A 13,552-nucleotide genomic window follows, 5' to 3' on the forward strand; every position below is an offset into this window, starting at 1 on the left:
AACAACAACAACAAGGAGCTCTGGAAGCACTGTAGGATAAACATTGGACTACTAACCACAAGGTCAGCAGCTCAAACACACCATCTGCTCCACGAGAGAAAGATGGGGCTTTCTGCTTGCTCCTGTAAAAATGTACCGCCTCAGAAACCCTATACAGGGTCTCCTTGAGTCAGAATTGATTCAGTGGCAGTGGGTTTGGTTTTGGGTTTTCACTATCTGCCCGGCACTCCTTTCACGTGGGCAGTTGCAGGTTCTGCTCTTATCTCCTCCCTTGTTGTTATTGTTAGGTGCCATTGAGTTGGTACTGACCCTTAGCAGCCTGATGCACAGCAGAATGAAACACTACCCGATGAAGTGTAAACACTTTAAAGGCACCTGTACCTCGCTCCTCAGGGGAGCACAGTGACTCTGTAGGATAAGCATGGGACTGCGCACCACAAGGTAGGCAGCGCGAGCCCACCTTTCTCCATGGGAGAAAGATGAAAATTTCTGGGCCCACAAGATTTAAAGCCTCAGAAACCCTTTACAGGGTCACTATGAGTCGGAACCAGTTCAGTGACACTTAACAACAACCACTTGTATAACATGGGGGATTCAGTGGTGAAGCTAGTAAATGAGAATTCTTTTGAGGAAAGACAGGTAGCAAACAAATGAGTAAAAACATATGTGCTATACCAGACTTAGTGTGGCGCTGTAGGATAAGCTGCTAACTGCAAGGTCAGTGGTTCAAACCCACCAGCCCTCAGAAGCCCTATACAGAGTTGCTATGAGTCAGAACCAACTCAGCAGCATTTAACAACAACATCCCAGACTAAATAAGAGCTACCTTAAAGCAGGGAAGAAAGATAGGAGTACCTGTTGGTGGGATTGGAATTGATTTTATAGAGGGAGGTCAGGGAAGGCTTAACTGAGGCCACTTTTTAAAAATGAATCTTTTATTTGATTTATGATGAAAAGTATACACAGTAAAACTTCCAGTCAACAGTTTATAGACATAATAATCAGACAGTGTCAACATTTTCATTGCTTTTCTTCTAGTTGTTTAACTCCCATTAACTTAAGCTCCCTCACCTCCAGTTTTCTCATCCATGCTTTAAAATAACTGTTGTCCATTTGGTCTTTCTTGGACTGCTAACTGCAAGGTCATTGGTTCAAAACCATCAGCTGCTCCTTGGAAACCCTATATAGGGTCACTGTGTGTTGGAACTGACTTGATTGCACACAGCAACAGCATATAGATTTAATTTTTTTAATTCAATACCCAAGGCTGATAAACTTTACATTTTGAGTTATGTTGTTGTTGTTAAGTGTCATCTAGTTGGTTACCACCCATAGTGACCCTGTATAGAGTTTCCAGGGAGCAGCTGGTGAGCTTGAACTGCAGATTTTGCGCCATACCAGGACTCCTTTTGAGCTATACTGTTAAGTGTTATTTAATTTTAACTCAAAGTTTGAAGAATACCACGGGACCATAGTCTTAGAGACTACTCCAGCTTCAGTAGGTCCAGTAAGTTCGGACTCTTTAAGAATTTGAAGTTCTCAGATTGCAGGTGACAACAAACTTTTTGTTGTTGTTGAATCATCAGGTTGATTCCAACACATAGTAACCCCATGTGACAAAATAGGACTGTCCCATGGAGCCACTACTAGGACACTAAATCACTATATAGCAAGAGTTTGCCAACTACAGCCTATGAGCCAACTCTATCTCTACCACCTGTTTTTATAAATAATGCTTTATTAAAACACAGCCAAAAAAAAAAAAAAAAGAATTTGAAGTTCTGTTCCTTATTTTTCTCCCTATCAGGATCCATCTATTGTGTGTGTCCCTGATCAGAATGATCCATAGTGGTAGCCAGACACCATCTAGTTCTACTGGTTTCAAGGTAGAGGAGGCAGTGGTTCCTGGAGACAGTCCTGTGTAGACTAGTTCCTTGAGAAGATCACATTTGAGCAAAGACTTGAGGAGGAGGTAAGTTGTGAGCCAGGTAGGCAGGTATCTGGGGGAGGACTGCTGCAAAGGAAGGCCCTAGGCAGGAAACGCATGGCATTTTGAGTGAGGAAGCCTTGTGTCTGGCCAGAGAGGAAGTAACAGGAAAAGTCAGAACCAAGGGGGTTGGTTTTGGAAGGCCTGTCGGTAGATCAGTGTAGGCTTATTAGCTGAGGTAACACCTGTTGTTGTTAAGTGTCATCAAGTCAGTTCCGACTCGTAGCAACCCTGTATGGGTTTTCCGAGGACCAGTCCAGTGCTGATCCTACAGTGCCACACTGGGGTTGTCATAATTGGAATCCACTCAGTGACAACAGGTAGGGTGCTTCTGCAGGGATTTGATCACAAGAGACACATTTCTGACTATCTGTTAATGTAGGAGTCCTTCTGCTGTGTGTGTGATGAATAAGCTGGTTGGGGTGGGGGAACAGAGAAGCCAGTTAGGAGACAGTTGCAATGATCCAGACAAGAAATTAAGTTGGTTTGGACCAGGTCATAGCAGTGGGGTTTATGAGAAGTGATTAAATTCAAGTATTTACTAAAGGTGGAGCCCTGGTGATGCAGTGGTTAAGCACTCAGCTGCTGTCTGACCAGCAGCTCTACTGGAAAAAGGTGTGGCAATCTGTAAAGAAAACAGCCAGAGTTGAGTTAGAATTGACTGCAGTGGTGGATATTAAAGATGAAGTCTGCAGCGTCTGCTGACTCCAATATGTTGGAGAAAGACCATGGAAGACATGGGCTCCACTTTAGATATTTTGGGCTTGTGATGCCATCGAGCATCCATGTGAGAGGCTAGGACTGGAGAAATAACTATGAGAGTATTAGCATGTAGAAGGCATTGAAAACCACAAGCCAGTATAAGATCCTTGAGGGAGGGAGGGGGGTAGAAAAGGAAGAAGGGAAAGAGATGGAGAATGAGAGACCTTTAAAGATTGGGAAGAGGAGCCGTGACCAACAGAGGAGATTGTAAGGAAGGACATGTAGAAGACATGTGAAGAAAATATGTAAAAGTGACAGGGACTGTCAAATTCACTTACTGTGAATTGAGTGAAGGTAAACCAACAAGATCACCAGCCTTACTTTCAACCAATCGTATGTTTCATTTAATCTCAAGGATCACACTCCCCTCCTTGTAACAACAGTTATCCTGCTTCCACCCTGTGGCTTCCCTTTTGCATCTTGTTTTTCCACAAATGAACAAAGCAAAAATATTTGATGTACACATACAAAACAAAAAATATACATTCAGTGGCAAGACCTGGGGACTCTTGGGCCACAGAAGACTAGAGTGGAGAGTGAAGCATCCAGCTGATCAGAAGAGAGGGCAAATGCACAAGAACACCCATACTTGCAGATAATACCCACTTGACCTGGCTTCAATGACTGGATGATCAGAGAGCTCAACCACAAGAAGAAAGAAGAGGAAAAAAAGAGTAATCTGATACAATTTGAAGAACTTGACCTACACCTATGGATGCAGTAGCTCAAAAGAGGGAACAAATCCTTACAGCGAGGATCATTCCCATCCCCTCCATACACAGAGTAAACAGGGATGGGCAGCGTGGACATTGGCCACCCAAAATGGGGAAGGGGGGTGGCTACAAAGGCAAGAAGTGACTGGCTTACAAGCTTTCAAGAGGGAACCTAGATTCAGAGGGCGTGAAGGAAGGTAGAATCTCCACTGAGTAGTATGCAATCTGTCTAGGTGGGGCTGATGATGAAATGAAATGCAGATGGATCTCTTGTGATACAATAGTGAATAATTGTTATCAGGACTGCTTGTGAGGGTTGGAAATGTAAAGGTAGATGTTTTGTAGCAAGGAGAGGAGTAATTAACTTTGCAGGCTAGGAGCGAAGGTCCCTGGGACCATCAAGGAAGAAGAGCGGAGAACGGGACCCTACCGAGAGAAGCAGTGATGCCTGAGATGGAGGCAGAGATGATGATATGGAGAGATGGAGCAGTTGGGGACTTTAGACCCAGAGAGGGAGAGGGGCTGTGTGCTGACGACCAGGGAGCAGACTTGTAGTGTATATCCTTTGGTTGGTGATGATACATGGAGGGGATTTTAACCATGGCACTGAAATGATATACGATAGGATTTGGGTAGAATCTCACACTCCACTCATGCTCTTCCTTCTTGATGATCCTGAGGTCCTCTGTTCTTGAAATGAAAGATTTAACTACTCCTTCCTTTTAGTTACACATCTTCTACAATTATAGTTGTGATAATTGTGATTCATCCTCCTAACAATTGTTCACAATTGAATCATAGAATCCTATCACCATCCTCCCAGAGGGGTCTTTTTAACAATGCAGCTGTGATTCTGAGCATACTCTTCATAACCCTCCCAGAGCCTATTGCCTTGAGGATAAATACCCACATCCTTAACATACCCTTCAAGGCCCTGTGTGATCTCCAGCCTCCTCTGGACCAGCCTCCTGTCCTACAACACTCCTTCTTTCACCCCTCAGGCCCTCCATGCCATCCCCCTTCCCCTGTGGGGTCTTGTCACAGCTCTGTCCTTTCACAACCTGTCTCTTGGTCAAAGGCTGCATGCCCTGAGTGTGCCCCATCGCTCTCTGCATTTGTGCTTCAGAACCTGGTCACTGTTCATAGTTAAGTGTTTGTGTTAGTACTTCACGTAAGTAGGCTGGCACATGACAGCAGGTGCTTAACAAATATATACTGAATGAAAGCAGCTGGCAGGGACCAGAATAAGGGCAGAGGGTCAGTGCCATGGTCAACAGCGGAAGCACTGAGGTGAGGTTGCATCACTGGGTCCTAGATGAGAAGCGCTCTGGAACGGCCCTCTGCCTGTTGCCAGAAACTCACAAGCTCTCTCTGAGCTGTGAGGGGTCCTCAGTTCCACTCAAGCTTCCAGTAGAAGACATTTGGGTCTCTTCTGGCACCTCAATGGGTCTTGTCTTTTGCCACAGCTGGATCTCTCAGGTTATTAATTGATTTTCCCCAGTCCTAAAAGTATCTCATGTTCATTATAAAGAATTTGGAAAGCACAGGAAAATATAACTTAAGAAAATAAGCTCACACAAAACTGCACACCCTTAGAGAAAAATACCATGCATATTTTGAGCCCTTTCCAGTTTTGTTTCTGTGCTTCATGTACATGAACATCATTGAGGTTCTGTTGTTAATGAAAACTATTGTAAACAAATCTCATGAGTCTTAAGTGGCAGCAAGCAGAGGCAGCTGGGAGCATGCCATCATTGATCCCTTGTCCAGAGAGGCCAGAGCAACTTACCCACCCTGGGTGAAGGGCGCCCTTACCTACTTAGGTCTCATCTCCAGGCACTTCTCAGTAGTTCCCTGAAGCTGGCTTTCCCTTTCACTCTGGTGTAGCTCTTCATGGAGCTCCGGCGCCTGACTCTTGGTTTAATTGGAAGAACTGTGGAATGTGATAGGTGGGCAGGGTGACCTCCTGGTTGTCTTTGGTTTCAGGACTCTGAGCAAAACCAGCCTTTGGGCTATTCCTAGGTAGTTGACTTCAGGTAACTCATGGGGTAAATCCAACCCTCCAGCCTGGCAAAAAACAAAACAGCACACTGGCTTCCTGTATGCTCTGAAGGGATGGGGTGACCTGGATTGGCACACAGGAGCAGAAAGCATTCTGGAATTGTTGGCCTGGAAAACCAGGGCACTGGGTCAAACCCCAGATTAATAATTGATAGGAAAGGTTGGAAGACAATTAACCCATTCTTCCATGGCATCCCTCATTGGTCGTTCCTGAAAGTATTTGCCAGGAACCTGAGACAACTCTGCCCTTTGTCCTGAGGCTGCTGACCCTCATTACCTGCAGTGGGGTGGAGTGGAGGGGGTGGGAAATGAAAGTGGTAGCAGCTGGGTCCACAACAGGGCGGAAAGAGCTAGAAGAAAGAAAGAAGTGTGTGCTTGGATTAGGGTGCTCCCTGCCAATTCCTGTTCCTCCTAGTTTTCCAGGCAAGCATTTATAAGGTAGGGAATTGGGAACGTCTGTGTCTGCTTAGGTCGTTGTGGTTCTAGTAGGCCAGCACATTTCTGGGCCTGGAAATATCCCTGGCTCCCTTCTAATCCCTTGAAGCAAGCCAGTAATGAAGATTATAGCAGCAGTCACAGTTCCTACATGCCCAGCTCTGTTCAGCACTTCACACGTGGCTTTGTAATCCTCAGGATGGTCCCTCACATTATGTGGTAATATCCTGGTTTTAGAGCTGAGACTGAGGGGTTAGTGTCCTTACCAGAGACACATGAGGAGGGGAAGTTGGAACGAGGAGTTGAACCCAGTGCTGACACAAAGCCCCATGGAATGAACTTCTGTGGAGCATTAAACTCAGACATTAGTACACTAAAAGTGGTACAGCAACAAATGCTGCTCCTGAGAACAGCATGACTAAGGTGAATGTGTTGAGTCTGCTTATTTATTCAGCAATAGGATGAGCACTGGACTGCTAACCGCAAGGTCAGTGGTTCAAACCCACCAGCTGCTCCTTGGAAACCCTACACAGGCTGTGAGTTAGAACTGACTCAGTGGTACTTAACAACAACAACATTCATTCAGAACGTGTGTCTTGAGTAAATGACAGGTGCTGTGCCAGGTGCAGGGGACCTAGCTCAGCTAATAGAGGGTGTTCATTCTCTGGAAAGCTGATGATCTGGTGGGGCCAGACCAGTTAACAGACAGTTCATTTCAGTACAGTGATTGCAGATCTGTGGGGCTAAATCTCAGGGTTGTAGTGAGAGAAATAGAATGGGGCTGGTCAAGCAGAACTTCCTGTAAAAGCAGGTACAGATGGTTCTTGAAGGAGAGTGGGCCTTAGCTAGCGGAGGTGGCCGCATTCCAGGTTGTGGTCAGTGGGAGGCATTCAGGTTCGTTCATGGAGGGATGCTGGAACACAGGCCAGGTGGGGGTAAAGCAAGAAGATGGGGCCCGAGAGCTCACAGGGGCCATTTTCAGGTCGGTTGTATCTTGAGGGGTCTGACCTGGATGTCCCTGACTGAAACAGCTAGGAGTGAAAGCTGTGCGACAGGCCCAGGAGCGATGGCTCCACACTGAGGCTGAGAACAGCTTCCAGACATCCGGGGCCCCAGCAGGGCAAGTCTTACCAGCTCCACATTTGAGACGCACATCACAGTGATTAAGACCACCTTCCTGGATTCAAATTCTGCCCCTCCAGTTACCATGTAACTTATGGGCCTTGGGGTCCACATCAGTTAGATGGGGATAGTAATAGTACCTGACTCTTAGGGTGATTGTGAGGATTAAATGTGGCTTGGCTCTGGTGCAGAGAGGAGAGGGCCTGTCAACCACACCACGTAGAGGATGTGCCCTTGGAGGGGCCCCAGCAGCACTGGCTCCCCCTCTGCTCCTGCTCACCCCCTGGGCAGAGCAAGAGTGTTCCCACTCAGAGCATGCAGCCTGTTGATAATCTCAGGGAAGCTCCACTTCCTGAGTTCCCATGCAGGGCACCAGGCACTTAGAGGCTGACAGGCTGCTCTGAAAAGGAGCCACCTCTTGCCCCTAGCTGAGAGTGAGCGTTAAGGCTCTGAGTGGCTTGGTTGCTCTGACCCCAGACCAGGCCTTTTGAGGGCTCAAATAACCTGATCTACCTCAGCCCAGGAAGTTTTTAGCAGCCTAACGGGAGATGAGTGGAGGCATGCCCCCACTCCCTTGAAGCAAAAGAATGGGTATTGATACGTGCGCACTACAGGCGTGTGTGTGCATGTGGACACACACACAGGCGTGCCAGAATCCAGGCAGTCTTGGAATTTGTTTTGCAGGAAATTCTTTTGCTAGAGACACTACTTTCTGTCCAAGAGGCAGCAGAGCAGCCCCCTCCTTCTGACTGCAGGGCAGGCTGAGGACAGCTGTGGGGGTCGGGGCAGCCTTGCTGCTGGGTACATAGACAGGCCCTAACTGTCCTCACATTTCACGTGTGTGAAAATGGATGGCTTCTGGCAAAACTGCAGAGATGGGCTGCAGCAAAGTTGTTCAATATAAACAGCCTAAGGCAAATGTGTAAGGAGTTCTGGTAGAGTAGTGGTTATAAGTCGGGCTGCTAACTTCAAAGCCAGCAGTTCGAAACTACCAGCCTTTCTGTAGGAGAAAGATGAAGCTTTCTGCTCCCATAAAGATTTACAGCCTCGGAAACCCAGCACAGGGCCGCTAGCTATGAGTCGGAACTGACTCCACGGCACAGAACCACCACCACTAAGGGATACGTGTGAGCTTTGAACAACCAGACTGTATCCCTCCCATCCACATACACACGCCTGATCTGTCCCCCTTAGAGGTTACTGCCTGAGAGACCACTTAGTTGGGAAGGGACATCCACGTGGGTTCCATCCCACGTGGGACCCTGCCCTCAAATCCAGAACTTTCCCCGGAACCCAGAACCATATCTGATAGCAAAGGGCAGCCACTTTCACTCCCAGAAACAAAACCATTCTAGCTGTCGTGAAATGAACTACAAGCCGATAGTGTATGAGTGGAAGTTGCGATTCAGGGTATGAGGAAGGGGCCTAGCCAGGCAGGAATCCCACAATCTTCTCTTCATCTTTTCCTTCATCTTCTCGTTTATATTCTAAGAGACATCCAGTTGGGTACTTGGACCTTTTTCATCACTTTCCTATGTCTCCAATGTTGTCTCACACACCCCTTCATGCCCTCTGATCCTGAGTGACCCTGAGGAGGATAGGATCAGAGGGCATGAGAGAATGTGTGTGAGAGGATCCTTGGTCAGTTAGAAATACAAGGCTATGTTGTAGCTTTCCCTCCTCTGTTATCACCTACTAAGCTGGGGTGGGGATGTGGGAACCCCAAGTGCTTACGTCCCCCTCTCCCCTATCTCTCATCACTTCAGCCTTCGGGTACGTTTCCCCTGTGCCCACTGACACCCAAAGCCAAACAGATCCCAAACTGATTTTACTTGTAATCATATCATCTGGCCCTTTTGTCACCAGTGATGCCATTCCTCAGAAGCCTACTGTGGTTCCTTCAGCATGAGCCTACCCAAGCCTTCTCCACCTCCAGGCTCTGCCATCTGGTGGCGCATGAAGAATCCACATCTCTGTTGATTACAGGAAAACCTGCAAGAGCCGGAACTCAACAGGACTGCCTTTTCCTGGTTTTGCAGGTTTTCCACTTTGTACAGTGTACAGTCTGGCTTTCACAGATTTCACTGTATTTATTATTTGGGTAATAGTTAATATTTCTAAATAGCTTACTACAAGCCACAAAAGTCTCAAACTACTCTTGGTGACTACCAATGTCCATTTTTTCAGTGTCATCACCAGCCCTCACCACACAACTCTATAACCCTACTCTCCATTTTAACTTAGTGTCATCATATCATACAATATCACCTAAGATTATGTTCGGCTTCATGCAACAGAAATTGGGCACAGTGACTTGGGAAACAGTTTGGTTTTGTCACCTAACCATAGTCTGGAGGGAGGTGGGCATTCCAGGGGCTACTTCAGCAGCCCCGCAATGCCTGACTGACCGATCTTCTGTCCATCTTAGCTGAGCCTTGCCATCTTGTCCTCTAAAAATAACAGGTATACCTTCAGACACAGTATTCTCATAGGAGCCCAGCTGAGTTTGTCTCTTTGTATCAGGAAAGAGTAATTTTTTCATGCATTGTTAGTCAGACCTGTTGTATGAATGAATACTACTCTAGCTTTGAGACACCTGAGGAATTTGACTGTTAAGCTAGGCACATTGCTGATCTAAGAAATTGGAGTTGAGTGAGAGATGGAGAATGGAATCGGTAGGCAACTGGGAGTGACTGCCCCTCCAGCTTGAACTTGGTTGTTGGGAGGATCGCAGAAAGCCGCACAGCGCTTGGAAGGATTGCCCTTGTTCGACTAAATGCAGTGTAAATGAGTGGAGCGGCCTAGGGACAGCGATGACAGTAGGTCCTAAAGACATGTGTGAGTATGTGCGTGTTGTGTGTGTGTCTGGGTGAAGGGGTAGCTGCTGCTCGGCTCCACAGTAGGTGTCAGGGGCTTGCAGGTACCTAGGGGCCAAGTCTGCCCGATTTCAAGAGAAGCCACATTTTTACAAGCTATTGTATTTATTTTGGAAAAGTTTAGCATTATTGAAAAGTTGCAAAGATAGTACAGTTTCCATATTTTGCTGATGTCAACATCGTATCTACACATTGTACACTTAACCCAAGAAATAAACACGGGTACAATACTATCAACTGCACTGCAGACTTTACTCTGAATCAGTTCTTCCACTATTGTCTTCTTTCTGTTTCAGGGTGCATTCCAGGATTCCACATCAAATTCAGTCATTATGTCTCTGAAGTTTCCTCCTGAGATTTTTCTTAGTCAGAAAGTCAAATTTTACATAACCTCTCATAAGCCCTCTCTCCTCACTACTGTAATAGTTTATACATTACACATTCCATTTCTGGTATCTTAGTGATTATTGTTGTTAGATGCTATCAAGTCAGTTCCAACTCATAGCAGCCCTGTGTCTAACAGAACAAAACACTGCCTGGTCCTGTACCATCCTCACAGTTATGTTTGAGCCCCTTCTTGCAGCCACTGTGTTGATCCGTCACATTGTGGGTCTTCCTCTGTTTTTCTAACCCTGTACGCTACCAAGCATGATATCATTTTCCAGGGATTGGGCCTTCCTTATAAAATGCCCCCCGAGCCATGGTGTGGTGCTGGGACTGCAAGGTCATCGGTTCAAGTTTATAGCCACTCTTTGAAAACCCTATACAGGGTCTCTATGAGTCAGAAGCGACTCAATGGCCCTTAACAACAAGCTTGTTCCCCATCTCTTGCTATTCACATAATACTATAATGAATAGCTTTGTGTTATTAAATTGTCATTTTGCTTAAGTGGGAGTGTAACTGGAAAATATATTCCAGAAGTAGTTTTTCTGGTCAAAGGGTATGTGCACTTGTAATTTAGATGAACACACACACACACACACACACACAAGCGTTGGCTTTAATTCTATTCTGACTGATCCTATATGTGTCAGAATAGAACTTTACTCCTTAAGGTTTTCAGAAGTAGATCTCCAGGCCTTTCTTCCAAAGTGCCTCTGGATCGACTGCAACTGGCAGTCTTTTGATTACCGGCAAAGCACTTACCCATTTGGAGCACCCAGGGCAGCCTGTTACTTAGGTACCTCCCAAATCCACTGCCATCAAGTTGACTTGATACAGGGTCCTGAAGCTTTTTAAATCCTTATGGGAGCAGAATGACTGGTGAATTTGAACTGCCAACTTTGCAGTAATTTAGATTGTTGTTACTATGGAACTTAACAACAACAACTGTTGCGACCCTGTCAAGGGTTTCTGATGAGCAGCTGGTAGATTTGAACTGCCGACTTTGTGGTTCGCAGTCCAGTGCTGATCCCACAGCGCCACAGCAGAACTCCCGTAATTTGGATGTTGTTGTTGTTAAGTGCCGTCGAGTCGGTTCCGACCCATAGCGACCCTGAACAGGGTTTCCAAGGGTGTAATTTGGATAGATGTACCTAAATTATACTAGTAGACATTGCACTAATTTACATCTCTACAAGGAATGTGTGTCTACTCCCCCACACCCTCAACAACAATGTTTTGATTTGCTCCTTATATGGTATCTCAGTGCTGTTTTAACTTGCATTTCTCTTTTTTTGATGTTGAGCTTCATTTTTATGTTTAAGAACCAAATGCAACTGTGCTGCAAACAGTGAACCTAGTTTTTAAGTTCTCATGGAATCCAGACTTCCTGGAGCTATTGAGGCCGAATGACCTCTGAAACTATTGTTCTGAGGAAATCTTTAGACCTTGAGCCAAAGCTATCCCTTAAAGTCATCTTTGAACCAAATAATAGTTTAGACTAATTAGAAAAGAATGTTTGCATTAAACATTCTACTCTTAAAGAATCATCTCTATCAGATCCAATTGACAACAACTTGAAAGGCTAGATGGGACGCATAGGGGAATAGTGAGATTGTGTTAACAATGGTGAAATAGTCTGGAAAAGGCTGGCAAGAAAGGTGGCACAACTTGATTATACCAATGTCACTGAATTGTACGTATTAGAAATTGTCAGAGTGGTGTGTGTTTTGTTGTAGATATTTTCACCAAACAATATAAAGCAAACAAACAGACAAACCTGTGAACCTAGTACTCAGATCATTTGCTGCTGAGTTATTCCAACTCATGGTGACGCCTGAGTGTCAGAGTAGAGTGTTGCTGAATAGGGTTTTCCAGTGACTGACTTTTCAGATGCAAATCACCAGGCCTTTCTTCCAAGGTGCCTCTGGGTGGATTCCAACTTACAACCTTTCAGTTAGCAGCCAAGCATGTTAACCATTTGCACCACCCAACAACCTAGCACAGCACTGTCTTTTTTCCACACCCAAATGGAAAGGCTAAGACCCACCCCCTCAAGATAGTGGCCCACCATTCCTGGGCCTGGAAGCTGGAGAGGATTGGGGAAGGTGATGTGTATCAGAGCCTCCAGAGAGGCTAGAGAATTTGAAGAAGTTTCTTAAGTCATTATGCTGTGGCTCCTTGAGACTCGAGGTGGCTCAAAGAACAGGAAGCATCAGAGGAGGCAGGGGAAGGTGGCCCAATGGTTTTATCACCCTCTCTGGCTAATGGAGACTGCTCTGAACCCATCAACCTGCCATAAGAGCTAGTGGGCAAAGGCTGAGAGGGGAAGTGACATGTGATGCTAGGAGCAGGGACTATGGGAGCATTGCAGGGGTGGAGGCATCCTGGTCTGTAGGAGCAGGAATAGGAAGAGCCCCTTGATGAGCCAATGGCAGCTCTCAAGCATGCCCTACCCCGCCGCCCTCACCGTCCACTGTTGTCCTCTTCACTGCCTCTCCCAACCTCTGTGTTCTCTTTTGCCCAGAATGATGGCAGCTGCCCTATAGAGGTCCATCTGCGTTCAGACCCAGATGATGCCAGAGCTATGACCGGGCCTGCAGGCGTGGCGCCGAGGGGAAATCAGCCATGGAGCAGCCACAGGAGGAAGCCCCTGAGGTCCGGGAAGAGGAGGAGAAAGAGGAAGTGGCAGAGGCAGAAGGAGCCCCAGAACTCAATGGGGGACCAGAGCATTCTCTTCCTTCCAGCAGCTACTCAGGTGAGCACTGGGAACCTGGCCATCAGCAAACAGCACCATGAGGAGTGCAGAATAGAGTCTGCACTCATCCAGACTAGTTCTATAAAATAGTCAGGGAGTGCTGGTGATGTGGACATGGGCTTTTGTGAGAATTAAATGACTTGACATTGGAATGCATGTTATCATCATTGTCGTGATTTTCATCACTGCTGTTACAAGGACCCCAGACCCTGCTGCTTTTACAACAGACTCTGAAGATTAACCATGCCTGTGGTTGTTATGACCAGTCAAAACACAGTTGATCTGATGCTAATTATAGACATTCTCATTGAGCTGCACTGTAATTAGGCATAAATGCTAAGCAGTTCGTGTGAGTGACTGTAATTAGATTTACTCTGTGGAGTCAAACAGTCTTTAACTTCGCTCATCGTACTTGTTCCCCTTTATTTGTCTATCACCAGAAGCTCTGTGACATTT

General features: G+C 46.2%; 1 protein-coding gene across 3 annotated transcripts in view; it reads left to right on the forward strand.

The window, feature by feature from the left end:
* The window catches only part of PPARD (peroxisome proliferator-activated receptor delta), a 102,280-nt gene that overhangs the window by 68,186 nt on the left and 20,542 nt on the right, over positions 1–13,552 (forward strand). For 2 of the 3 annotated variants that reach the window (XM_006860392.1, XM_006860394.1), the window contains exon 3: positions 12,866–13,096. The exons of the other annotated variant lie outside the window; for it this stretch is intronic. In XM_006860392.1, the coding sequence (XP_006860454.1) occupies positions 12,967–13,096 (130 nt within the window). In that variant the 5' untranslated portion in view covers positions 12,866–12,966. The remainder of the gene's footprint in view (positions 1–12,865; positions 13,097–13,552) is intronic. 3 annotated transcript variants of the gene reach the window in all.

The sequence above is a fragment of the Chrysochloris asiatica genome, unplaced genomic scaffold, assembly GCF_000296735.1.
Source record: "Chrysochloris asiatica unplaced genomic scaffold, ChrAsi1.0 scaffold00038, whole genome shotgun sequence".
Taxonomy (NCBI): Eukaryota; Metazoa; Chordata; class Mammalia; order Afrosoricida; family Chrysochloridae; genus Chrysochloris; species Chrysochloris asiatica.